Raw genomic sequence first — 26,758 nt, 5'->3', positions numbered from 1 at the left:
CTTGATGGAAAACAGCATAAAGACTGCAGCTAACCACTTCTGCGACAGCTATCTCGTCCTGTACATTCTCTGCCTACACCCCAACACGTGGCAGAGAAGAGCCCAAACTTCCACTAAGCAGTAGTGTTCCTCTCCTACCATCAGTGCTCTTGTGCGCTGAGCTTACAGCCAGAAGCCTTGACATTTATGCACACTCCTTTACCCTCCCAACAACTCAACCCAACCACTGTTACTGTCTTGATTTTATTTTTTATTTATTTATTTGCCAGAGAGAGCACAAGCAGGGAAGCAGCAGAAGGAGAGGGAGGAGAAGACTCTCCCCTGAGCAGGGAGCCCGACGTGGGGCTCGAACCCAGGACCCCCGGATCATGACCTGAGCCGAAGGCAGATGCTTAACCGACTGAGCCACCCAGGCGTCCCCTGTCTTGATTTTATAGACAGAGTCGAAGAACTGAGACTGAGAGGGACTGAGAAATCTGTCCCAGGCCACAAGGCAGCCACAAAAGAGCCAGGACTCAGACCAGACGGTGGGCTCCGGAGTAGTACTCCTAACCTGAAGTAGGATATCTCTCATCCTAAATCCAAGCTGCAGGCTTGAAATGCTGCCCCTCGTTTCATCTAAGCAGGTAGAAAAACGTCAGTGATGTCCATCCCTTGTCCAAGCTGCAGTGCACGGCTTATGTAACGTCTCTAACTTTTGAGTGCTATAAAAAGTCAGCATTTTAAAAAATCAGTGTTGCCAGAGAGAAAAGCAGATATACTCCTTCTTCGCCTAACTCACATTTTAGAACGCTTCTTGATCCACCAAAGTGAAACATGATTTTATTTGATTAAAGTATGTGAACTACTGGGGCGCCTGGGTGGCTCAGTCGGTTAAGCGTCTGCCTTTGGCTCAGGTCATGATCTCAGGGTCCTGGGATCAAGTCCCACATTGGGCTCCTTGCTCGGCAGGGAGCATGCTTCTCCCTCTCCCTCTGCCTTCAGCTCCCCCTGCTTGTGCCTGCCCTCTCTGTCTCTCCATTAAATAAATAAATAAAATCTTTTAAAAAAATTAAGTATGTGAACTATTTATCAAAGGCAGTTCATACCTCCCTTGTGTGGTACTCCAGTAATGAATCCTAACTCAAATATTCATTTTAGAATTCCTACTTCTTTACCTTTTAAACACATTATTTTTTATATACAGAGCTCCTTAGCAATATGGACTTTGTCTAAACTCAAACTAAGTCTCTGATCCCTCGGTTCTCCCTGAGGCGAAAATGAGGATGCTTGGGGGGACCTCATTGTATTACCTGCAGGGTGGGATCTGCTGGCTTGTGTTCACATCACACTTTGGTACCAAAATGGTGCAAGCAAAGAACATGAGGTATTTGTAACAATTCGTCTGAACAAGCGCAGGGAAAAGAGAAGACTCCCAGCTGATGGATGCTTCCTTTTGAGTCCTGTGGCCAAGGTAATTTGGATAATTTGTATGGTTGTAGGGTAAATTCATGCAGAGTTCCAATGTAATTGGTTCACATTGACCTAACAAGAAAACACACATACAGGTACATACATATATAGTAAATTCCATGTGTAAAACAATTTCTTCAAAACTTACAAAATTGAAATCTTACCTTCTTTTTAAAAAATAACTAAGACTAGAACACAAACAATATATAACTTCCATCAGAAGATAAATAATTTGGTTAAAGAACTGCCAAGCCAAGAATCATTTCCGTACAGGCAGCTGCTAGACCAGTGCCCAGTGTGCGTGTTGGAGCAAGTCTTTCTTTGCTTTTTCCCTCGGCCCAACCTATCTGAAAGCCACTCTCTTTTATGTTTCCTTTTACGCCTTTTGTCTTCTGATTTATTCATTACGTCTTAATGAGTATATTCCCTCATCTTCACAGCCATTTAAAAAAATCAGTGAATTTGTTCAAATAGACAATTAGATTATGTCTTTATACATTTGATTGTTGATCAGTGGATTTAAATATAAAGCGACAAGATTTCAGGGCAAGAGGAGGCTGAGCTCTCGTTAGGCCCTCGTGGCTAATGAGACGAAATACTAACCTGTTAGCTTGGCATCCAAGGTTGTCTCATACTCCAACCACAGCCTAACCTTCCAGGCTCAGCACCAAAGACTATCTCATCACTGGTATTTCCTTGGTGACAATAAATATTTAAGAATGACATGCCTTTGTGGGCCCTGTTAGCTCTTATCTCCTCTTCTTGACACACCTGTAATCACCCCTCAAATGTAGTCATGGTTCTAGCTGCCAGGTGCCTACACATGCTGCCTGGAATGATCCTATCCCATCTTCTCCACCAGGTGAATGCCTCCTTGGCCTGTAGGACTCAGCACAAACAATCACCTCCTCTGGGGAGCCTTCCGGGCCAACCACTCTCCCCTCCCATTCCCAGCAGGACTCTCTGCTGAGCACCAGAGCATCTTAGGCATATTCCTACCACACACTCATTGCCCTCTACTGTATTCTTTACTTACTTGCATCCCCCACATAATTCAGTAATTTTTTAAAGATTTTATTTATTTATTTATTTTAGCGAGAGAGAGTGCACACAGGGGGAGGGGCAAAAGAAAAGGGAGGGGGAAAAATCTTAAGCAGACTCTGGGCTGAGTACAGAGCCAGACGTGGGGCTCGATCTTGTGACCCTGAGATCGTGACCTAAGCCAAAACCAAGAGTCAGATGCTTAACTGACTGAGCCACCCAGGTACCCCTAATTCAGAGATTTTGAGAAATGGGACTTTATTTCTTGATCTCAAAGTCTGTACCTAGCGCAGCGCCAGAAAGAAGGAAAGGATTTGCGGGTGGGGGGGGGAGGTCGGTGGGGCAGTGTCAGGAACTCTCCGAGGCACTTAAAATGTAATATAATGAAAAATATAGTCCCTGCCATCAAGGCACTCTACAATCTTTATAGGAAGAAAGACACATTTCCTGCCAGTATAACATGAGGATAGGATAGTGGTCTTAAAAAGCGCTAAGAGCCCAGAGGGACAAGGTGGAGCAAGAATGGCACGGAAAGCTTCCCAGGATAAATGGGGTTTGGGGAACTTGGCAGAAAGGCTCCCTGTTCCCTCTCTGTTTGCAGGAGTCATGAGAGGTAAGCAAGTGTGTTGGTGAATCTGCCCAGACCCACCGAAGACTCCATGCCTTATTAAGAGTCATTACTCAATTAAACTTAATTACTTGACCAAGAAGTGATGTACATGCAGATAGATTCGTAATAAGGACTGGGGTGAAATATTAAAACAGCTCTGGAACCACTTCTCAATTTAAAGCATCTGAGGGCTTCGAGGAAACTTTGTTGATAAGGAGCCTGATTAAAAGCCTCTGGACGAAGTGTAATTATGTAAAATCCATTTACTGGAAAAGGCATAACACTGTCAAAGTTGGCATAATCCTGACAATGAGTACGGGATGGAGAGAAGAGAAAGACACAGAGGCAGCGTGGGGCTGATTCAGTTTGTCACGTCCATTGATTTGTGAACATTTAACATTCAAGTCTTTTGATTTCATATTATTAAAAAATGCCTATTCCTCATAACAATAAAAACAATGTAAGATGCTAAAGAAAAAGTTTATCATCTCCCTGCCCTCTTCTCTTACCTACGCTCAAAGCCGACAGACTGGGTTTGAATCCTTCCCTGCCTTTCACTGGCTCATATCTACACATACAAGCGTCTACACACATAGACAGATTTGTGTTTGCTTGCTTCTGCCAAAGTAGACTCTTACCATTCCTAGTATTCCTCAATTTGCTTTTGTTGCTTAATTATTCATCATGTGACCGACTTATAAGTCAGTAGATGCCACTCTAACTATATTTTTCCTAATTTCTTTAATATAATTTTACCAAAAAATGGGATGATTCACACAGATTTTTGATGCAATATTTTTTTCTTGTATATGTCTTTCCTTTCTATCTCTTCCTCTACCACCCTATCAAGTTTTAAATGTTTATTGGTATATTTTATTTAGATGATAAGTAGACCTATCACACGGATATTTTTTCTCTTTGATATGTGGGAACTATGTCTCTTTTGATTTGGGATGAGATAAAAGCTTTCAGTGTTTCACGGCCAAGGAAGATGAAAGGATTAAGTTATGATCATATATTATTCTGGAGATCTCTACTGAATGTGGTAAGGGTGATTGAATCTTGTGTTTTATTCCTTCATAAGGCATTCTTCACAGATTGTTCAGCAAGATAAACTCTCAAATATCTATCAACTTCAAATTCTATGATTTACACTATCAATAAGCTTTTTTTTATCTTAAGAATTACTCACTCCCTCACGAACTTGATTTACGATAGCCACTAGAGGGCAGTCGTGTTACAAACATGAGGCTGTTTACTGTTTTCACTGCGTTTCGATGCCCTGCTTAGCACATTGTCCAGAACACAGATGAGGTTTAATAAATATTTGTTTAAAAAATTGATCCTGATGGAGTCTTAATGACATCCCACCTTTCGAAGTCTGAAACCATGTTTGTTAAATTCAACCTAAAGATGGAATTGTTAATTAAATGATGTTACATGCTTGCCATGATGCAATACTTTGAAGCCATTGGAAATCATGTATTAAATGAAGGTCACTTACATGAGAAAATGTCACTTTCAAATCCATTGGCATATACAATATTCTAAGATTCATCTTTGCCTCAAATTCTATATTTCTCTATATTATTATTTTTAGTAGTTTCATGAGTTTTATATGGTGAACACCCTTGTACCTACCATCCAGATCAAGAAGTTGAACTTTGCCAGACATCCCAGATGGCCCTCCATTTACCCTGTCTTCTACCAACTTTCTCCTTTCTCCCCAGAGTAAGTACTGAGTTTCATAGTTATCACCTCCTTGCTCTGCTTTATAGTTGTATTACCTAAGTGTGCACTGCGCCCTGAATACTATAGTTAATCTTGCCCATTTTTTAAAACTTGTTTTGTCTTCTAAGTCTCTTAATCTGGGTTTCCCCCTCCATCCTTTTATTTTTAATTTGAGTTTAACTATTGAAGAACCCAGGGATTTGACTGTAGAGTGTGCCCGACTTTGAATTTTGCTGACTACCCATTCCTGGTGAAGTTAAATATATTCCCCTGCCTACTTCCTGAACATGGGCAGCTGAATCCAGAGAGTTGATTAAGTTTCATCCCTTAGGGAAGACTATGGGTGCTATGGTGTTCTTCCATCAGAAGGCAAAGTATATCTGATTTCTTTCTTTTTGGGGTGTGAGCAGCTGTAGATGCTCAATGCCTTGACCCATTAATTCACCAATGCATGTTACCAAATGGAAACAACTGGTTACCAAATGGAAATATTCTAATTTAATCATTTGTTTTTCACTCATTTGTTGGGAATGCTTTTAGAAAGAGATCATTCCTCTCATCTCCCATTTGCTCCCAGGACTGAAGTCCTTAACCATTATGGTGTTTGGCTTCTTTACCACACCGCTATACTATTTGCTCCTTCCAACTAGAGACTGCAAGGAGAAGGCAGTAAATTGAGAGGTCAGTAGGAAATTATTCAAAGAACAAAGCTGCTCATTGCTTCCTCAATGTTGGAGAAAAAGAAATGCATGAGTAACCATGTAGAACTAACAGTCGATGGAACACTGTGAGGAACGTGAGAGTCCCTGGGGTATGACAGTGATAGCTGGCTTCCTACAGCCATGGCAGTCATGGGCACAGAGAGGTGGGGAGAGACACATGCCCAGGAACTGCTCTTTCCACAGGGTTCCCCAGTTGTCTGGACTGCACACTACAAGGTGGGAGTGATAGATTAGTCCCCCACACCAGAGTGAGGGGAAATAACATTCCCACACAAACCCCCTAGGGCAAGGATATGTCTGTATTTCACCTCCCAGCAGGGCACAAAGATGTTAAAGATCCTGGGTAATGAGTTGATATGGGGATACTGTGATATTTCAAGCTTATCAGTACACAATGTCATCAAAGATGTGGTTTTTAGGTTAAAAAAAACACTATAGGCATTTCTGGGAATCTGAGATAAGCCATGGACTTCTCCACTGAAAACTTTGAAAACTATAAAGACTTTTTCACATTCAATTTCAGGGATGTCACATACCCTTACAGCTTAGTCATGAACAAACCACTGAAGTAATAATTTTCAACCTTGCCTGCACATTGGAGTCCTCTGGAAATGTAAAAAATACTGATGCTTGGGTCCCACTCTATATCTTCAGGGACCCATAACATTTTATGGGATAGCAAGAACAAATGTCTTCAAGGGCTAGACTCCCAGCAACTCCAGTAAGAGGCTGACTCCATCAGACAGAATATCCACTCTTCAAACTCATATTTTTATTAGCATGGAGGACGACAAAAACAGTGCTGTGTAGCTGCGCCTCAGAATCTAAGTAGGCATGGTCTCTCCGGTGGTAAAGATCTTCAAATAATTAATCACTTTTTCAAGTGCATGAAGTTTTCTGAGAGAAGATGCTACTGGTCCAACTTTACAGAGAACCAGGTACACACATACCATCATGAAGCTCTTTGAAAGATGAGAAGAAACACCTTTGCTTTCCATTGGAAGGTATTTTTAATAACACAGAAGGAATAAAGGACCAATGACTAGCCCAGTGCCTGGCACTCAGAAGAGGGATGATCAGATGTCTGCTGAATATGTATGGAAAGAACCTGGCAAGAACCCCTGTGGTGAAAGAAGGAGCTGAAGGGACAGTGAGACGCTGGGGACACTGTTCGAGTGTATTGAAAGAACATAAAGAGAAAACGAATGTGGTATACATAAGTGAGAAGATGGCAGTGTGTTCTCCCACGCTGAAAAGTTATCTCCAGGAAGGCAGAAATCATGTCTCCCTTCTTCGCCATTCAAGTGGCCACTGCCCATCCCAGAGCCTGGAACATTGTTATGCATGCTATCAATACCAGCTGACTATGAACCAGAGTCATCTGGTGTCCTTCTTTCCACTTCTCTTGTTGACAGGTGTAACATACTTTTAAATTTCAAATTTTGACATATTTCAAAAATGGAGAATATAGGACAACATGCACTCAATACTCCTCACCCAAATCTGACACAGGCCAACACTGCCCTTTCAACTTTTTTTTTTAATCTAACACTAAGTGCCATTCCCTGTCAGACAATCCCCAAAACTTTAATAATAAACACATATCTTTGAGATGACACTGTCACTGTTCCTCAAAATTGCTCATGCCAAGTTAAGGTGAAGTAAAGAAAGACTTCTGAAAAAGTTCCAGAGCAGATTGGGGGATAAAGCAAAGCGAAACAATGGACCCAGAACATATACATATACATATACATAGACATAGACATAGACATATACACATACACATAGTCATGCATACATACACACATATTTAATTCAGTTTAGAGTGAGTAAAAGAAAATGGCAGTATGTCTTAATGGTCAGATTAACATCTCTCTCAACTGTTCTCTCATATAGAAGTGGAAAAGGGCTGGGTATCACGCTTTTAGCCAAACAGTTATTAAGTGCTTGTGAAAATAAACAAAAAGTCCTCTCAGTCTGGGTTTTTCATTGGCTGCTTCCCTCACACCTCTGGGGTTACAGGAGCAGCCCCTATAAGCCCTACAGGGATGCAGAAAGGTCACTGAGTAAAGCTAGGACCTGAACCCTTCAGCCTTTCAACTGGGAGATACCTTCATACTTTCTTGCCAACTGAAAGCTGACAGACCTGCTTCTAAATCTCAAGCCCCAAGTGGAAGAGGAGGCCAAACATTAATTATAAAAAGTGAAAGAAGCGAGCCGAATATGAAAGCAGAGCCTACAAATAAAAACTCATTACAAGAAATCAGAGTCTTTCGGGGCTTTCTGATTCATTTTCAATTTCCCATGAGAACCTATAGAGCCCTCTGTTATTCCTGCCCATTCTCTCCCCCCCCCCCAGGAATTCCCCCTCCTGAAAGCTAATTTAGAGTGAGCCAATAGTTTACACCACTTGTCACCCAGACAAATTTACATAACAGCTGCAAGATCATTCTAGGTCAGCAAAGTTCCTGCAAAGGTGAGAATAAATCTTATTAGGAGAACAGACCGCCACAGCTTTATGCACTGTTTAGATGAACTTCATATTTGCTTCTTGGATAAAGTTTCCATTTTTGAAGCTCTGCTTTAAAAGGGAAGAAAGATAGCATCTGCCTGCAGATGGAGCCAAGAAAGTAACATATAGGAGCTGATGCTGAACTGAAAGTAATGGTAATGATATTAAGCAATTTGGATTTATAGGCCATCGACAATGACACATTTGTTTCTAAGTCAAGTAAGACCATTTTGTTTCTTTTCCGCTACCACATGCAACCTTTAAAAAAGAAAAAAGAAATATGTATATATATGTATACACACACACACACACACACACACACACACATTTGGAGGGATTCCAGACTTCAGCATTTTCATGTCAATTCAAAAGAAAAAAGCGAAATGCATATCCTGACACGGTGATTGCACTTGTCAGCTGCTGTACTTACTACAGTTATTCGGACTGTGGTTCGGGTCACACAGGGAGTTACCACCACATGAATCAAGGCAGGAATTGTAGAGGCATCTTTGGTCGCCTTCTTGACATGGAGTCTGACCTACAGAGGGGGGAAAGGCACATTCACTTTCATCATCTGTAAATTCCTTACACTAAGATTGGAAGTATCAAGGACGTCTGGGGGAGCTGAGGAATGACATAACTTTAATTGCCTTCCAATTTCTCCAAAAATATTGAACACATGTTAAATATGTAACTTTCTGGGTTAATTTTCCTGGCAACTAAATACAACATGCTTATTCCAGAAGGATTCTGTAGGAACAAAAAAATAAGAGGCAAGTTATTCTACAAAATGGGATCTTGTTGCTTTTCATGGGGAAAAAAAGTGTTTTTTGTTTGCCTGGGTGAATAAACTTGATTGCAAAATAAAATGTGATTGGAGAGAAAGGTCAACATAATGATCTTGAACTCTTGAATATCAAATGATATTATTTTAAGGACTCATTTGCACCCAACTCTAGTCTTCCCCATAAGGAAAATGCTTTCCCTAAAAATAAATAGGGCATCGACACCAGGACGGTGAGGATACTCTGTCATGGTGCAAGTCTTATGCAGCTGCGATCCCTATTTTCTGTATGTCCTTGGAAAGTTATCACTGGCCTAGCTGTGATGACCTGAGAATTGGGTTTCTTGTTCCCAAATGAATGAGAGCAGTAGCGTCAGCCTAATGGCTTTTCCTTAAGGTATGTAGAGAGGAAACTGCTTTTCCCATTGATTTCCTGGTCATTTGTAGGTTAAATGGAAAAGGTAATAAATTACTGCCTGTTCTCTTTCTAGCTCTTGCCCATTATAGTCAATTACTTTCAGACATGTCATCGGGAATCTAGAAAATCTTGCAAGACAGTTTTAAGAATAAATAACAGTATGTGTATATGTATAATCATTCTTATCTATAATGCTATGACAATGTTTATTATATTGGACTCTTTCCATTAATGTGCAACAGTATATATCATAGCCTTGAAGAAAAGAGATGCCACTCCTTTTTTTTTTTTTTAATCTCATCAGAGTCGAACCTTCATTGCAAGATAAGCCAGGCTCACTTCCATGAGTTTCATCTCTTAAATAATTTTAATAAGACAACATGCATTCATTATTTCAGCAGATATTGAGTGTCTGCTGTGTGACAAGTTTATGTGACAAGATAGACAATGAAGCATTAAAAGATAAAAAGAAGTGAAATGGCTTATACTTTAACTAGGGGGATGGCCATGAACAGAGAACCTTACAATGCTGTGTGATTACAGTACCACTGAAGGTGTCTGTAAGGCAACAGAAGCAGACTAGAACAGTAAAGGGAAAGCTTCTTGACGGAGTTTTTAAGGCAGGTGGGTTAAGCTGGCATAAGAAGGTAGAATGGGTGCCCCAAGCAGACAACAGAATATGCAAAGGCTGGAGTGGAAAGAGCACAGGTTGGCCTCACCAGAGCCTCAGGGAAGCTAGACAGGAAGGCTGAGAGCAGAGCCCGAGGGCTGTAAAGGCCTGAATCCTGAATAGGGCCCAAAGTCCTGGGTGGCTCCTACTTCCCTCCCCAACCTCTCTAGCAGAGCCAGCCTGGGCTCACTGGTGACAACATTCTGAAGTCGTACCTTCCCCTTCACTCCTAGATTTAATCATAGGTGGTCTTCTCCTGAAACCCTCCATATGCCTTGCTCCTTTCCTCCCTGGGACCTTTGACCAAGCAGGTCCCTGTGTCTGAAAAGCTTTTTCCAGTCCCACTTTCCTTCATTAAGTCAACTCCATTCATTCTTCAGATCTTAGCTCCAACATCTCTTCCTCAAGGAACCTTCCCTGAGGCCCTGTACAGGCCATGCATACCATATATGGCACGTGGCTCCCTGAATTTTCCCTCATGGCCTATGTCACTCCATGGTGAGACACTGACTTGCACAATTATTTGTATCATGCCAATCTTCCCCAGGAGCCTGCAAGCTCCATGAGCTGCTTTACTTGCCAGTAAATCCCCAGTGGTTAACCACCTATAAGCACCATGACATACATTTATTAAGTTCAATTCATTAGATTAAGTAATATAAAGATGATAAAATTTGACTTTTGATCCATTTTATCAAATGACTTTCTTGCATCTCACATATGTAAGGAAATACTTTATGAATCTTGCCATCGCATAGTGAAGAATCCAAGATTATTTCAAACAGAGATGAATTATGGAGAAAGAAAGAACAATTTGATCCAAAGGGAGGTGCTTGGCTGGTATGCACATAATAACTCATGGCTAGAAAAGACTCTGCTTCTGAATTTTAAAAATTGGTAAAATGAATCACCCTTTATCTGATGTTATAGGTATTAAATCTGTGATTAAAAGTGTCTCCCTTCAGGTCTGGAATGCTTTTTCACTAAAGCAATTCTAATGATCAGTGTTTATTAAGACAAAACTAATTTAGCTACAGGTGACTAATCTCATTGGCCGATTTGTGATATGCCCAGCCCAAGACATGTTTTAACACAACAGCCATGTAACAAGAGCTCACATTTATGGAGTGCTCACCATGGGCCAACTCTGTGAGGCAGTTATGACTCTGAGTTTGCAGACACAGAACCCGAGACACAACAGAGTTGAGTTACCAGCCTAAAGTGAACGAGATAGTAGGTAGCAGAGCTTAGCAGAGCTGGTGCTTGAACCCGGGCAACTGGGCTCCAAAGGCCACCTTCTTAATGACTAGTCTATGCTGGTGAGTGGCAAGGTCACGGATAAACAAATGCAGTGATTTTTAAGTCAAGGGGTACTCCTAGAAGCCCTGTGCTGAGAGATGCTTCGACTCAAAGTGGGGCTTCAAACAATCAGTGTGGAACGACAGTTTAAAAGCCAACTTATTTGATTTACTTCTTTTTGAGTTTCACAGATGACATCAGTAACCCTTTCCAGGTGTAACCGAGTATATTGTTCCATCACTTGAGACATGAAACTGCTTCTTTGTCATGAATCACTAAACTCTACTCCTGAAACCGATATTACGCTATATGTTAACTAACTAGAATTTAAATAAAAACTTGAAATAAAAAATAAAATGACACTGGGGCACCTGGGTGGCTCAGTCAGTTAAGCATCTACCTTTGGCTCAGGTCATGATCTGAGAGTCCTGAGATTGAGCCCCACATGGGGCTCCCTGCTCAGTGGGAGTCTGCTTCTCCTCTGACCCTCCCCTGCCCCGCCCTGTGCGCGCGCTCTCTCTCTCAAATAAACAAATAAAATCTTTAAAAAAAGAAAAAGAAAGTGCTTCTCTGAACACGGTTATTTTAGGAGGCTTTCACATTTAATTTCAGAAGCCAATTCCTCCTAATTGGAACCTAATCTAATGTAATGAAATACTACGTAGGCAGCTTTTCCTTTCTCATCGTGTTGACTTTCCCCATAACCGTTAACTGAATCTCCCACGCTGTGTAAGTGTTCAACCTCCACTGTCTCTCCTTAGGAATGATTGTGCAGTGTACGATGCTCGAGAATTCTAATTCACCGGGAGAAAGGGTTTCCGGGCGGGCCAGCGCTGTCAGGAGCGCTGCGCCAGGAAATCTGGAGCGATGTATGGGGGGATCGCACTGAGCATTAGGTAACCGCCAAGGCTTTCCTGCGTTCCCCAGGAAACGCCCCACAGGCAGGAATGCGCGGGGCAGGGGACGCACACTTACTCTGGCTGCAATTCTCCTCGTCAGTGCCGTCCCTGCAGTCCTCGTCCCCGTCACACTGGAAGGTGCTGGGGATACACTGTCCGCTCCGGCACTCGGCCAGGCCTTGGCTGTGGCAGGCTGCGGAAGGCCAGAACAACAGTCCGACAGTCATTGCACCGTCTGGTCCTTCTCGCCGTCTGTAGAGCTTATCGAGGATGCCCGCTTATCTGGCATCACCCAGAAAGGAAGTGTTCGGAATATCTGCGTGGTCTACAGAAGTGAAGGAGTGTACCATCAATGTGTTTCAACCCAAGGGTTTTTTGGGGATGGAAAGTTTTCTTTCCTGACTCTCCCTTGCCTTATTAAATAGCACTTACTAAAGAATTAACTTTTTCTTGATAAGGGTGGGGTAAGAAATTGCGTTAATGATGTTAATGATCTGTAGCTTTACTGCGCATATAAAAGCTACGATTTATTCAAGGCTTGCTACACGGTGATAACTGTGCTGGGAGGGTTATGTATCGAATCTCAAATCCTCATAACAGACTTGCAAAAGAGATATTATCAACCTTGTTTAGAATAAGGAAATTAAAGTCTAGAGAGTTTAGCGACTATCTAAGTCACAAGGCTGTTAAAAGCTGGTGCCAGAATGTGAAGGCAAGCTTCTCTGACTCTAAGCCCAAACATTTCATTTTATTCCAACCCAATCTAAAGGGCCAATGAAATGACCTATGTGAAAGAACTTGCATAGTACCCTGCACACAATAAACACCTTATTTCAAAACTTGCTTATGGCATCTGACATTTGAAAGGGATGGTCTAGTGGCCACTCACCTTCCATTCCTGAAGGTTGTCTAAATTTTATCACTATTGTCCTTTAGAGCATCAGAAACCCATGTATCTTGTGGCTTCAGCCTTCACTGTTACTGCCTAATATTAAAGCTCCTTATGCTTGAACCAAGGCTCAACACCAGAATCATTAAACTTGAGCACCATGTCCTTCCTTTCCCAAGATGCACCGAGATACAGTCCACTCCGTTCCACTATGTCCACCAATAAGGAATCAAGTGATATTTCCAGTTCCAACTCAACTCAGGAAGGGGAGAGTTGGGCACTGCATTTGCTAATTAATTTAGATGACTTCTCTTATGTCAAAATAAAAATCATGCAACCCACATTTCAATTTTTGCCTCATATTATAGGCAAGTTAAATATTCAATCTCATATGTATCAACTTTGTCGACTCTTAGACAGCAAAAGATGGAATAAAAACTTGAATTAGTTTGAACATGCATAAAATGCATCATATTAACTCAGGTCAATATTGCTCTCTTTAAACACCTAGCTTCAAGATTCAAGGCTGTTTACTCACCCAGAAACACAACAGCCCGTAAAGTTATAATTATTATTGTGCACTCTATATAACTCTATGAGCTACGAAGGTTTTCTTCTCTCTGGCAATTCTCTCCATATTCTCCCACAAGTGGTACCTGAGAACATGTGTGGAGGCTCCTGCAAGGAAGCCTAACTGCTCATATATACTTTGCAGAAAAAAAGTCCCCCAATCTTTGGGAAGAACATCCCCTTTGACAAAGTCACAGATGTGTGGCCAGTGATAGAGAAAACAGACACCTGCTTGGCCAGAGCAGCCAAATTAAGCTTGGAGTTGTGAGGAGAGACATGTGGAAGCCAGATACATGACACTGGTCATCACACCGCTTAATTATTATCTTTATAGATTAGAGCCAAACTGTAACGATCTTCTGTTTGAATGCTGGATACCATATTTGTCTAACCAGGCAGAAATGAAAAAATAAGTAAATGGAAATCATCAGGGAACTCACAGCAATTGACCTCATCAGACTTATCCACACAGTCATGGTCACCATCACACACCCACTCTATCGCGATGCAGCGCCCATCTCCACAACGATGCTCCTTTGTGGGATTGCAATCTGGAGAAAACAGAAACTCGTGGGGATGCGGAGAACCAGCATGACAAACATTTAGAACCAAATGACTCATAGCTCCAGCTGAAGAGAGTCTGTTCCAACTGTTCCAATACCCTCAATACTTTTTCTATGATGGATCTGGAACAGTTAAAATGACACCTCCTACACAAGCATGTGACCCACTGGCCACCATCTCTATGGGGTAAGACCTGTCTGTTTTTCAGATGAGTAACGACTGGCCAGCTTTCTCAGGACCTATAGTTTGTTCCTGTTTTTTGTTTTGTTTAGTTGTTGTTTTCATTCCCTATGAAAAACGTTTGATTTTCACATTGGTTAAAATAAACAGAACTGTGATGTTGGTTTCACAATGTAGATAGCTGATTAGATGTATTTGCGACAACTCTACCACGTTTCTAAGAATTGTAACCTACCTCTCTATAGTAAATTGGGAAGGCAGCTATCTCCAGTCATCTTTCCTGACCCTAAGCTTAGGCTTTCTATCAAACCATCTTAATATATACACTCATATTGGGAAAAACTGCTGGATGAGAAATGCAGGATATTTATATTTTTTTTTCATGATTCTTTTTACCCTGGATTTAACCTCTCCCCCAAACTATACATTCCTGGAGAAAAGAGGGAATTAAGTGATGTTTCTTCTCACAGAGAATAGAATCTATAAGGATTCTTTACCATGAGATGTGGAATAACCTTAATATAAATAGCCCTTTAAAAGATATGTGTGGGGGCGCCTGGGTGACTCAGTCGTTAAGCGTCTGCTTTCGGCTGGGGTCGTGATCCCAGGGCCCTGGGATCGAGCCCCGCATCGGGCTCCCCACTCCGCGGGGGGCCTGCTTCTCCCTCTCCCACTCCCCCTGCTTGTGCTCCCTCTCTCACTGTGTCTCTCTCTGTCAAATAAATAAATAAATAAATAAATAAATAAATAAATAAAATCTTTAAAAAAAAGGATATGTGTGAATAGTCAAATTGTGGAAAGAGCTGAGATGTCCAACAATAGACGATGGATAAAGATGTGGTATATATATATATATATATATATATATATATATATATATATATACACAATGGAATATTACTCAGCCATCAGATGGGATGAATACTTACCATTTACATCGATGTGGATGGAACTGGAGGGTATTATACTGAGAAATTGTCAGAGAAAGACAATTACATAGTTTCGCTCATATGTGGAATATAGGAAACAGCACAGAGGACCATAGGGGAAGGGAGGGAAAACTGAATGGGAAGTCATCAGAGAGGGAGAAAAAATCATGAGAGGCTCTTAACTCTAGGAAACAAACTGAGGGTTGCTGGTGGGGAGGGGTAACTGGGTGATGGGCATTAAGGAGGGCACTTGATGTGATGAGCACTGGGTGTTATATGCAACTGATGAATTACTGAACACTACATCTGAAACTAATGATGTATTCTATGTTGGTTAATTGAATCTAAATTTAAAAAATAAAGATAAATAAATAAAAGATATGTGTGGATTCATGGGATGACAGATTCAATACTGGAGAACTATTACGAGTATCCATGAATAGTGCCATTGTCACTGACAGACTCACGGAGTGACCATGAATCTGAGAAGTCACATGGGAACAGTTAAGTAAGGTACATGGAAGATGGGAGTGCAGAGAAAAGAAGAAAGACACAATAGATGGGATGCCTGTGCAGAAACCAGAAGAACCAGCACCTGCTCAGCCTGCTAACGATGGGCAGCTGGGGCAGAGACTGGTCTAAGGGAAAGTTGTAACTATTACCATTGCATAAGGCAAGATCACCCTAAGAGCGCATTTTGTGATGTCCTACTATCTTCAGAGGACATATGTTGAGTGGTAAGACCATTCTTTATCACACAGTAACTATACCCTGGCCCTCTCCACTGACCTGTCCAACTACCAAGCCCTCCACCCCGTTCCCCACATTTCCCCCGCCCCCACTCTTTTCTCCAGTGATCTCACTGGTAAAAGGAGGGTTTGGATTAGATCATCTATAAGGCTTCTTCCAACTAGAAGGTCTGTGATGTATACAATTAAAATTGCCTCTCACTCTTTGTGCCACAATTATTCAGTCCCAGAAGGCAATCCGTATCTACCTAGTGACTTCTGGGATGATTTGTACATATACATATTTCCAAGATTTTTATGGCTACAGTGAGAGGCAGTTGGACAGCTGCTTCTAGAAACAAGCGAGTTTCCCAGCGTGGGGCCATTTCCGAGACTTGCCACTCCAAGGCATTACTCTGATTCTTCCCCAACACCCACTTCAATATTCTCTAATTGCTAACTATTATTTCACACCATTTTTCCAAGGCACCTCCTCGTCCTAGCTTGCCTTATTGTTCATATTACAAGTCCTCAAGTTACTCAGTAATAGACTACCTAAAAATTCTAAAGGTAACCACAAAGTCAAAAAGGTAAATAAGCAAAAGGAATTTTGCTGCTTTTAATTCGTGAGATGCCATTCACAACTGAACACAGCTCTTTAAATAGTAGGTTCATTCATTTATTTATTAAGATATTACAGACAGAACAGTGTGTGTGTTTATGCTAAATGAGATAAGTCAAAGAGAAAGACAAATACTGTGTGAGAGCATTTATATGTGGAATCTTAAAAAGCCAAATCTGTAAAAACAGGGAGTAGAATAGTAGTTACCAGGGTCTGGGGTGGGGATTTAGGAAGATGTTTATAGGTACCAACGTGTAACTAGTAAGTATGTTCATTTTTTAAAAGATCAGATCAGATTGTGTACATAAAATAAATGTGCTTGTCCTAACCCTAGGTGTCAGTTCTACTGAAGTTGTCCCTGCCGTGCTTGGCGATCAACTAAAGGAGGGGGTCTTTGGTTGCATATAATAAGGGCATCAGACACACGACAATATATGCGTCTGCAAAGTTTTGCTCAAGAGCTCAAAATCTAAACATGAGCCACTGGCTCTAACCAAAGAAGAAATAGAGCACTCTCAAGGAGAAAAATTACTAACATATTAACAACTGTTATCCATCTTTCCACTCTTAAGCACTTCCTTATTAGGACTTTATATAAGAAACATTACATTTACACATAAGACACGACTGAGACTAGTAATTGAAAAAACCTCCTCTTTCTAAAAATTAAGAAACCAACCATCTTGTCATTTAATCTTCTAATCACATTAACAAACAATGGGCTACAGGTTCTGGATTACACCCTTCTGTAACTTTCACTGAAAACCTTTAGGGAGACAATGCTACTTACCACAGTTCTGCTCATCACTCAGGTCCCCACAGTCATCGTATCCATCACACACAAGGCTGTAATTAAGGCACTTGCCCGTGTGACAGTGGAACATATTCTCACTGCAATCTGCACATAAGAGAAGCCGTTGATGTGTCATCAGAGCAGAACAGGGTGTTAAAACAGTACTTCATTTAACAAAAGCATATCCTGGGAGGCAAATCATAATGGTAACCAGGTCCACATCTACTGTTGTACCAGTGAGGAGACTGTGTGGTACAGAGAGATCCAAGGTCTTGCTCAAGGTCACATAACAGGTGACTGCAGAGCCAGGACTAGGACCCTCTGGCTTCCAAGCCAATACTTCTATCACTGTCTGAAAGTCTTTATCTGAAATCCACTTTATGTTACCCAAAAGCTCCTTTATAGTCAACTATGAGCACAGACACTCTCAACTCACCATAGTTCCTAATGAAGTTCATGTTCATACAGAATGAATGACTTTTAATATAAGGTGAGCAGTTATTTCCTTAAAACATTTCCTTTAAAATGAAAGTCTGGTTTTATCAATGATAAGCACAAACGTAACTGAGAGAAAAAATTATGGAGATGATAAGGTTGTTATTTTCACATAAAATCACTTAACCCAATTGAGTGTTTCATAACAGGACCCTCAAGCAATACTGGACTAGATTACGGTGGCAAGATAAGACTAAGTGCTATGTGACCTCAAGTAGCTTAAGGTTTTATATTGAAGTAAACAACATGTGATGAAATTTTAATAAGATATTTCTTGTAACTTGGGTAAACCAGATACTTGGGTACGCTGGTTCTGCCATCTACCAACTGTGGGAACTTGAGTTAAAATCTATGAATCTTCAAACTGATTTATGAAATTAGGATAAGGTCAATTAATAGCGTTTTGGGGAAGAGACTAATAAATGTGTGTAATGTAAATGAATATGTGTAAGATGCCAACACAATTCAATGGAAAAATAATACTCTTCAACAAACGGTGTTGGGACAAATGTAAAGTCTGGCTTTTACCTCAAAACGTACAAAAGATTATCTCAAAGTGGATCACGGACTTCAATGTAAGAGCTAAAATTATAAAGCCTCAAGAAAAAAAATCTTTTTGACCTTGGAAGAATTCTTGGATGTAACAAATTCTTAGCTACAACAACAAAAGCACAAGCAATTAAAAAATAGTAACAAATGGACTTTATTAAAGAAATATATTTGTGGGATGCCTGGGTGGCTCAGGAGGTTGAGCATTTGCCTTCCGCTCAGGTCATGATTTCAGGGTCCTGGGATCAAGTTCCTCCTCCTCCGGCTCCTTGCTCAGCAGGGAGCCTAATTGTCCCCCTGCCTGCCACTCCCCTTGCTTGTGCTCTCTCTCTCACAAATAAATCAATAAAATCTTAAAAATATATATTTGTGCCTCAAAAGATACTATTAAGAAAATGAAAAGACAGGGCGCCTGGGTGGCTCAGTCGGTTAAGCCACTGCCTTCGGCTCAGGTCATGATCCTGGAGTCCCAGGATCGAGTCCCGCATCAGGCTCCCTGCTCAGCAGGGAGTCTGCTTCTCCCTCTGACCCTCCCCCCTTCTCATGCACGCGCACTCTCTCTCTCAAATAAATAAATAAATAATCTTTAAAAAAAAAAGAAAATGAAAAGACAAACCTCATACCGAAATAAGTGTTGCAAATCATGTATCTGATAAAGGACTTACATCCAGAATATACATAGAACCCCTACACTCAATAATAAGACAACTCAATCACAGGTACACAAAAGAGTTGAATAGAAAATCTTCACAGAAGACATACAAATAGCTAATAAGCACATAAAAAGGTGCTCAATATAGTCATTAAGGAAATGCAAATTAAAACCACAATGAGGTACTATTACATATCCCCTAAGATGGCTATAATAATAATTTTTAAAAAACAGAACATACCAAGTATTGGCAAGGATTCTGAGAAACGGAAGCTCTCATATATAGTTGGTGGGGATGTAAAATAATAATGCCACCTTAGAAAGCAGTACAGCGGCTTTTCATAAAGTTAACTATAACCTTATACAGTTTATGAATTCCATCCTTAGAAATCTACCCAAGAGAAATGAAACATACATCCAAACAAAGACTTGTACATAAATGTTCATAGTAGCATTATTTATAATAGCCAAAGACTAGAAACAGTCCAAACGTTCACCAGCTGTGAATGAATATCAAAATATAAAATACTGAAATGGTGAAATATTATCCAGCCATTAAAAATATGACACTTTTGATATGTGTGACAGCATAGATCAACCTCAAAACCATTATGCTAAATAAAAGAAACCAAAGACTACACATTGTATGATCCATTTATGAAGTTCCTGGAAAAAGAATACTTACAGAGACAGAAATCAGAGCAGTGGTTATCTGTGGCTGGAGGGTTGGGAGTGGGGACTGACTACAAACAGGTGGGAGGGAAATTTGAGGGGAGATGAAGAAGTTCTAGAAATAGATTGTAGTAATGGTCTTACAAATCTATAAATTCACTAAAAATCAATGGGATAACATATAGTATATGGAAATTATACTCAATAAAGCTTTAAAAAAGTTTTGTTAATATGTGTAAAGAAGCCTGCATTTACTAGAAATGAGATTTCTTAAATGTATTACCTTTTCTCTTATTTAAAGTAAATTAAGTTTGGGGCTCCCGGGTGGCTCAGATGGTTAAGCGTCTGCCTTCAGCTCAGGTCATGATCCCGGGGTCCTGGGATCGAGCCCCACATCGGGCTCCTGGCTCAGTGGGGAGCCTGCTTCTCCCTCTGCCTCTCTCCCTGCTCATGCTCTCTCTCTCTCTCTGTATCTCTGTGTCTCAAATGAATAAACAAAATCTTTAAAAATAAATAAATAGGGCGCCTGGGTGGCTCAGTTGGTTAAGCGACTGCCTTCGGCTCAGGTCATGATCCTGGAGTCCCGGGATCGAGTCCCACATCGGGCTCCCTGCTCAGCGAGGAGCCTGCTTCTCCCTCTAACCCTCCCCCCTCTTATGCACTCTCTCTCTCTCTCTCTCTCATTCTCACTCTCTCAAAATAAATAAAACTTAAAAAAATAAATAAAAATAAAAATAAATAAAGTAAATTAAGTTTAATGATCAGTAGTCCAGTCTCCTAAATTCTAGCTGTTGTTTCTCCTCAAGCATAAGTCTGCTTCTCACACGACTGGTGATGGGTACCTCTTCACTATAAACGTCCCAAACCCTATAATAATTCCTTATCAAAATTCTTGGGCATTGATCAGTTAAACTGTTAGCCACATACATCAAATTATTTACTTATTACTTACATGAATTATAAATTTCTATTTCCTGAAGCATTCTTCTAAGAAGCTACTTAAATACTTTTAGAATCACATCACTTTAAAAGTGTAACAAGCCTTAGGGACCATCTGTTCAGTGCCTACATAAAAAAGGGTGTGTATGTGAACAACACACACATACGTGTGCTACACATATGCTCACACTTATACACATGCCGAACTTTATAAGTACCTTTAATTTTTTATTTCTCCCAGGCTGAATAATTTTAATAACAAGGATGACCATCACAAGGGAAAATAAAGAACTAAGGAGAGGTCCAGTTTTCACCTCCACAGTACTATTTCCTCCCATTCAGCAGAGGGCGCTAACTCTCCACCCTGCACCCCACTGCTGCCAGGCAACTGCTGCACTCAGTGCTCCCTGAGTCAAGAAAGTTTACAACATTGGTTCTCCTGCCCACCGAGCAGAGTTGAGGAATTTGTGCATCAAAACATACACATTTCCTCGGGAAGTTTCAAAAGGTCTTTTTGATTTTTGTTTTGTTTTTTTTTTTTCATCTAAACTACTCTTGTGGGAACTTTTGAATCAGTATGCTAGCATCAGTAATAACCGGGGCCTCAACCTGATCATCAGTGCAAAACTATTTGCGTTCCCCGAAGGAGGGGGTAGGGTGGAGGGGTGACATATTTTAAACCATATGAGTTAATTTTTTTTTTTTTTTTAGGCAGTGCACTTACATTTTTTTTTCATGGTAAGACTGGGGAATCAAATACTCCTTTTAGAATCTGATTAACTTTGGAACACACCAAAAATTTCTAAAGATTCATGCAACCCCTCTGTGAGGTCCATTCTGAAAACCTTGATAATTCATATTAAAACACCTTGTTGTAGATATTTTTTAAATGAATGCTGTCATTTAGTAAATTATTTCATAAAAATAAACATTTATTTCATAAGTGGAGATGACTCAAGCATTTTTAAAATTTCCTTATTATTCACACAGGTGCAGATTCAACTTTCTATTATTATGGCTTACTTGGTTAGAAGCCATATTCAGAATTTAGATACAAAACTGGCCGCATTGGGAAAACAACTTGTTACCTCTCTAAGGTCTGTGTGATAAACACACAAAACCTTAACTGGAGGCACTGCACGGCAGAAATGAATAGCAAATAGCAAAGATCACAGTGCCTCCTTTTATTGGAATGTTTATTTGAATTGAAAAGAGATGTTGTCAGCACAATTTAGGGACAACAAATCAAAATTTTCAAAAGCTTTTTGCTATGACTTTCTTGCTCAGTATAAGCATAATTTTACATAACCTAAGGTAGATGTTTTTCTAGATACAGATTTTTCTTCTTAATGAGTACCTGATGCAAAATGTTACTTCTGGAGTTCTTGCATGTTGATGTTCATTTCAGTTTGGCATCTTACACTATTGACATTTTCCCCCCTCAAGATTATCATTAAATTAAAGGAGACAACTAAAGAACAGAAAACCTTTTATCAAGAGCTTCATTCATTTAGCTCAGTCTCTATTGAGTCTATAAACATAATTGTGTTGCCTCAACTCAAGATTCAAGTATGGAGGCTCAATTTCCACCCAGAGGCGCCCTCATTTTGAGATGACCAGAGAGGTTCCATGGTTTGCCCACAGTTGCCTAGCTCACTACAGCTACCCGGGCTTCTTGATTCCCTGGGTGCTTTTGACTGTTGACTTCTAGCCCTGAAGGAAGACTTCTTCTCCACAGCAGTACTCCTGACAACTTGGAGTGGGTAATTCTTTATTGTGAGGACTGTTGGGTGCACTGTAGGATGTTGAACAGCATCTCTCGTCTCTACCCACTAAATGCCAGTAACACCTCGTCCAAACTCCACACTGTGACAATTAAGTATGTCTCCATACATTACAAAATGTCTCCTGGGGGGCAAAACTGCCCTCACTTCCGAACCACTGAATTAGATTTTCTAAACATCACCTGTGTCCACGGCCTAGTTTTAATCCCATCTTTCCATCAGCTTTCTCCACACAGATATAACTCCTCGTAATCCTGCCCTCATCTATACTCAAAGGACCTACCGCTCCTATCTTTTTGTTTATACCAACATTTTTCTTTGTGACATCTCCTCTATTATTTTTGCTCTAAAGTACCATATTCAATGATCTCCATGTTTATATGTAATTTCTCTGATTAGGCTCAAAGATTCATGAAGAAAGAAACCATGTCTTAACAGTCTTTATATTTCCTGGGTATCTAGAACATGCTTCACATAGCAGAAATTCAAGAATATTCAATAGTTTTATTGATTCCTGTAACAGATTGCTACTAAACAGAAGTGATTTTTCCAGACATCTGAAGCTTCTTCCTTTAGTGTAGAACGTTATATTCTCCTTTTTATTATTTTGATGGCAATATTTCTGGTATTTACTTGCATCCCTGCCTTAGTAAAAAGAATATAGTAAATGTGGTCATTTTTAGTGATTCAGAAACATCACCTGGAATACCAGTTTTTATTTTGTGCTGTTTGGGTTGCCTCCTTTCTAAAATAGCTTCATGTGGTGCTGGTTTTAAAACTGTTGCAGATATTTGGGGCGCCTGGGTGGCTCAGTTGGTTATGCATCTGACTCTTGGTTTCAGCTCAGGTCATGATCTCAGCGTCATGAGATCCAACCCCTCATCTGGCTCCACACTCAGCGGGGAGTCTGCTTCTCCCTCCCTCCCTCTCCCTCTGCTCCTTCCCCTCCTAAAATAAATAAATAAAAGTCTATTAAATAAATAAATAAAGCTATTGTGGCTATTTTAGTGTTTGTTTCCTGTGCAAAATATCCCCTGACCTTTATCAGCTGTCCCCATGACTTCCAGTGGTCATCCTTTACACCTTGGAGGTAAGAGGCACTGGGGAGGGGTGGATGGAGGTGAGGTGGGGGGGTGTGGAAGAGAGGGGAGATGTGTTGAATAAGACTGCAATAACCACAACAGCAACCATAAATCCTGGCACTCTTTCAGCATTATTGCATGTCAGACAGACAATGGTCTATGTGCTTCATAGGCAAACGTTCGTTATTCTGCACAATAGTTCTAGAGACAGCTACTGTTATTGTCTTATTTTACTGATGAGGACCCTGAGGCCCAGAGAGATGGAGAGACTTGCCCAGGTTCACAGAAGCAGGAAATGGTAAAGAAGAGATAGGAACCCAGGCAGCCTGACTCAAGAGATTACAGGAGTAATCACTACACTTTGTAGCAATTAGTATAATTAATTGTACTTAGAATAAGTAGTTAACACAGCATAATTAGTATGTAGTATAATTAGTATAATATGTAGCATAATTATACTAAAATATAAGTCAACCAATTATACCCCAAATTCGAGCAAATGATTTCCAAGAGTATTTGACAGTGATTTTATGTGGCTTAGAAATGTGTGGACTTTGTGACAGCTCTTTTCTTTGTGATAAATCATTTGACAGTGATTTTATGTGGCTTAGAAATGTGTGGACTTTGTGGCAGCTCTTTTCTTTGTGATAACCATTTTCCTTGAAGCCGTTTTGTGACAGCAATTATTCATGTGCTAAGCACCAGCTAGGTACCAGACACCATTCTAGAGCTGGTTATAGAATCAAAAGATTATAGAATGTGAGTAACAAAAGACACACCAGACACCCTCTAGTCCACTGGCCTCAAATCTGGCTGCACGTTAGAATTACCTGGGCAGTTTTGCAAAGGAAGCTGGGCTCCAACTCTAGAACAACTGATTTAGGATCCCTGCAGGTGGGGCTTCCTGATACTTGGCTTACCGGTGTAATAGACAATTACCTGCCAAAGTGTCATAGAGCATCCAAAATAAATATTTTCCTCTCATAGAAATGATCAGAAGGTGGGCGCCTGGGTGGCTCAGCTGGTTAAGCAACTGCCTTCAGCTCAGGTCATGATCCTGGAGTCCTGGGATCGAGTCCCGCATCAGGCTCCCCGCTGAGCGGAGAGTCTACTTCTCCCTCTGACCCTCCCTGCTCTCATGTACTCTCTCTCTCTCTCATTCTCACTCTCTCAAAAAAATAAATAAATCCTTAAAAAAAAAAAAAGAAATGATCAGAAGGTAATTGTTCACCAAGTCTGAACTTATATGAACAAGAGTGAGATCTTGCCATTTGCGACAACATGGGTGGACCTTGAGAGTATTGTGCTAAATGAAATAAGTCAGACAGAGAAGGACAAATACGAAATGATTTCATTTTTATGTGGAATCCAGAAAACAAAACAAACAAACAGAACGAGATCTTGCCATTTGCGACAACATGGGTGGACCTTGAGAGTATTGTGCTAAGTGAAATAAGTCAGACAGAGAAGGACAAATACGAAATGATTTCATTTTTATGTGGAATCTAGAAAACAAAACAAACAAACAGAAACAGAAACAGACTCACACATACAAAGAAAAAACTGGTGATTGCCACGAGGGGAAGGGGTGAGGGGATGGGTGGAAACAGGTGAAGGGGAGTAAGAGGTACAACTTCTAGTGATAAATAAGTTATGGAGATGAAAAGTACAGCATAGGGAATATAGTCGACAATATTGTATGGGGACAGATGGTGACTACACTTGTGGTAAGCCCTGAGTAACGTACAGAGCTGTCGAATCACTGTGTTGCACACCTAAAACTAATAATATAACATTGTGTGTCAATTATACTTCAATAGAAACAAACAAACAAATAAGAGAGGATCAGGTTCAACTCTTGCACTCTGAACCACTGGCAAATTCATTCATGACTCTCAACCTCAGCTCTGCAGCTGTATAAAAAGGGTAATACGTCCTTTGCTAAAAATTAAATCAAATCATGTAAATAGATGCTTCTAGCATAGTTGATTAGGAGACCCACAAATAATAATTCCTTCTCTTCCTTTCTTTGAAGGCAGTCCTCCTCCCATACATGCCAGCACCCTGGGAGCTGGCATATCCTTCCGCTCCTCATTAGGAATGCCCAGCAATACTTGCTTCTCCCCCCAGGCGTATGTAGGCTGCATTCACGCTCTGATTTGCATCCATGCCCTATTTCAGACTTACACTATTCCTTCACCACAGGGTGGTGACAGTGGGAGCGTGGCACCCTCAATAAATGACTACAATACCACAGACACTGAATGTTAAAACTCAGAGTCAAATGCCCTTGTAAGTTTGGAAAGAATTGCACGCGAAGCTTTCAAGGTGTAACTAAGCATTTTCACAGACAAATTTTCTGAAGGGATGTATTTTATTTCCTCAACAGACCAAACCACATGGGTGTTAAAGTATGCTCATGAGGAAAGCCCATTATCTTCCTTAATGAACTCTTCAGCTCCTAGGACATGCTATAGACCTTACAGAATAGTAGTAATACCTTGTTTGTTCAGTCACTGACTAGGAAAATTTACTCCTTCCAATTCAATTCAACCCAAGCAGCAGCAATCTCTTACTGTTTAAAGTGCAATGCTCGATGCGCTGGGTGCAATGAAGGAACGTAATGATGAGCCAGTATTGGCCCAACCACTGGGGCAGAGGCACATACAGAACTTTAATAATCTCTCACGGGCCATATTGGGAGATAAGGAAAAGATTCCACCACATTTCCCACAAATTGGATATAATTCTATTGAACCATTTTAAATTCCCTACTGTGGGTGCTCTATAAAAATATTCCCTCCTAAGTCCACAGCAATTCTCCCCAACGTAAGTATACATCCAATGAAAATGTTTTTCATGTAAAATCATATGCTACAGGGTTTTCTGAAGAGAGAATTCCAAATTATAAAAACAAATGTCTTAGTGAAAACATTTCCAAACTATGGTGGCATATCTGAAATTCCACAGGATGCTACATATTACACAAAAATGAAAAAAAATAATTAATGAACAATAAATAAACAAAGGTGGAAGTATATATGGACAAATAATTTTGAGGAAACGCCAAGTTAAGCAAAATGGGTAAGTCTTTTATAAAACTGCAGCATTTCTCAGAACTTTTAATATGTGAATATGTATTGCAACTCTCTAAAAAGTAGATTTGATAGCA

The 26,758-nt window shown here is 40.4% G+C and overlaps 1 protein-coding gene across 1 annotated transcript in view; it reads right to left on the bottom strand.

Moving 5' to 3' along the window:
* The window catches only part of CORIN (corin, serine peptidase), a 235,634-nt gene that overhangs the window by 56,536 nt on the left and 152,340 nt on the right, over positions 1-26,758 (bottom strand). Inside the window, exons 7-11 of the mRNA XM_088020863.1 lie at positions 17,411-17,518; positions 14,038-14,148; positions 12,215-12,331; positions 8,499-8,606; positions 1,293-1,524 (exon numbers count right to left, since the gene is read on the bottom strand). Coding sequence (XP_087876989.1) covers positions 1,293-1,524; positions 8,499-8,606; positions 12,215-12,331; positions 14,038-14,148; positions 17,411-17,518 — 676 coding nt within the window. The remainder of the gene's footprint in view (positions 1-1,292; positions 1,525-8,498; positions 8,607-12,214; positions 12,332-14,037; positions 14,149-17,410; positions 17,519-26,758) is intronic.

The sequence above is a fragment of the Eumetopias jubatus genome, unplaced genomic scaffold, assembly GCF_037043125.1.
Source record: "Eumetopias jubatus isolate StellerSeaLion01/CBP00866 unplaced genomic scaffold, mEumJub1_p1.0 scaffold_2, whole genome shotgun sequence".
Lineage (NCBI taxonomy): Eukaryota > Metazoa > Chordata > Mammalia > Carnivora > Otariidae > Eumetopias > Eumetopias jubatus.
Note: the sequence above shows the minus strand (reverse complement) of the source record. Positions and strands in the feature narration are given on the sequence as shown.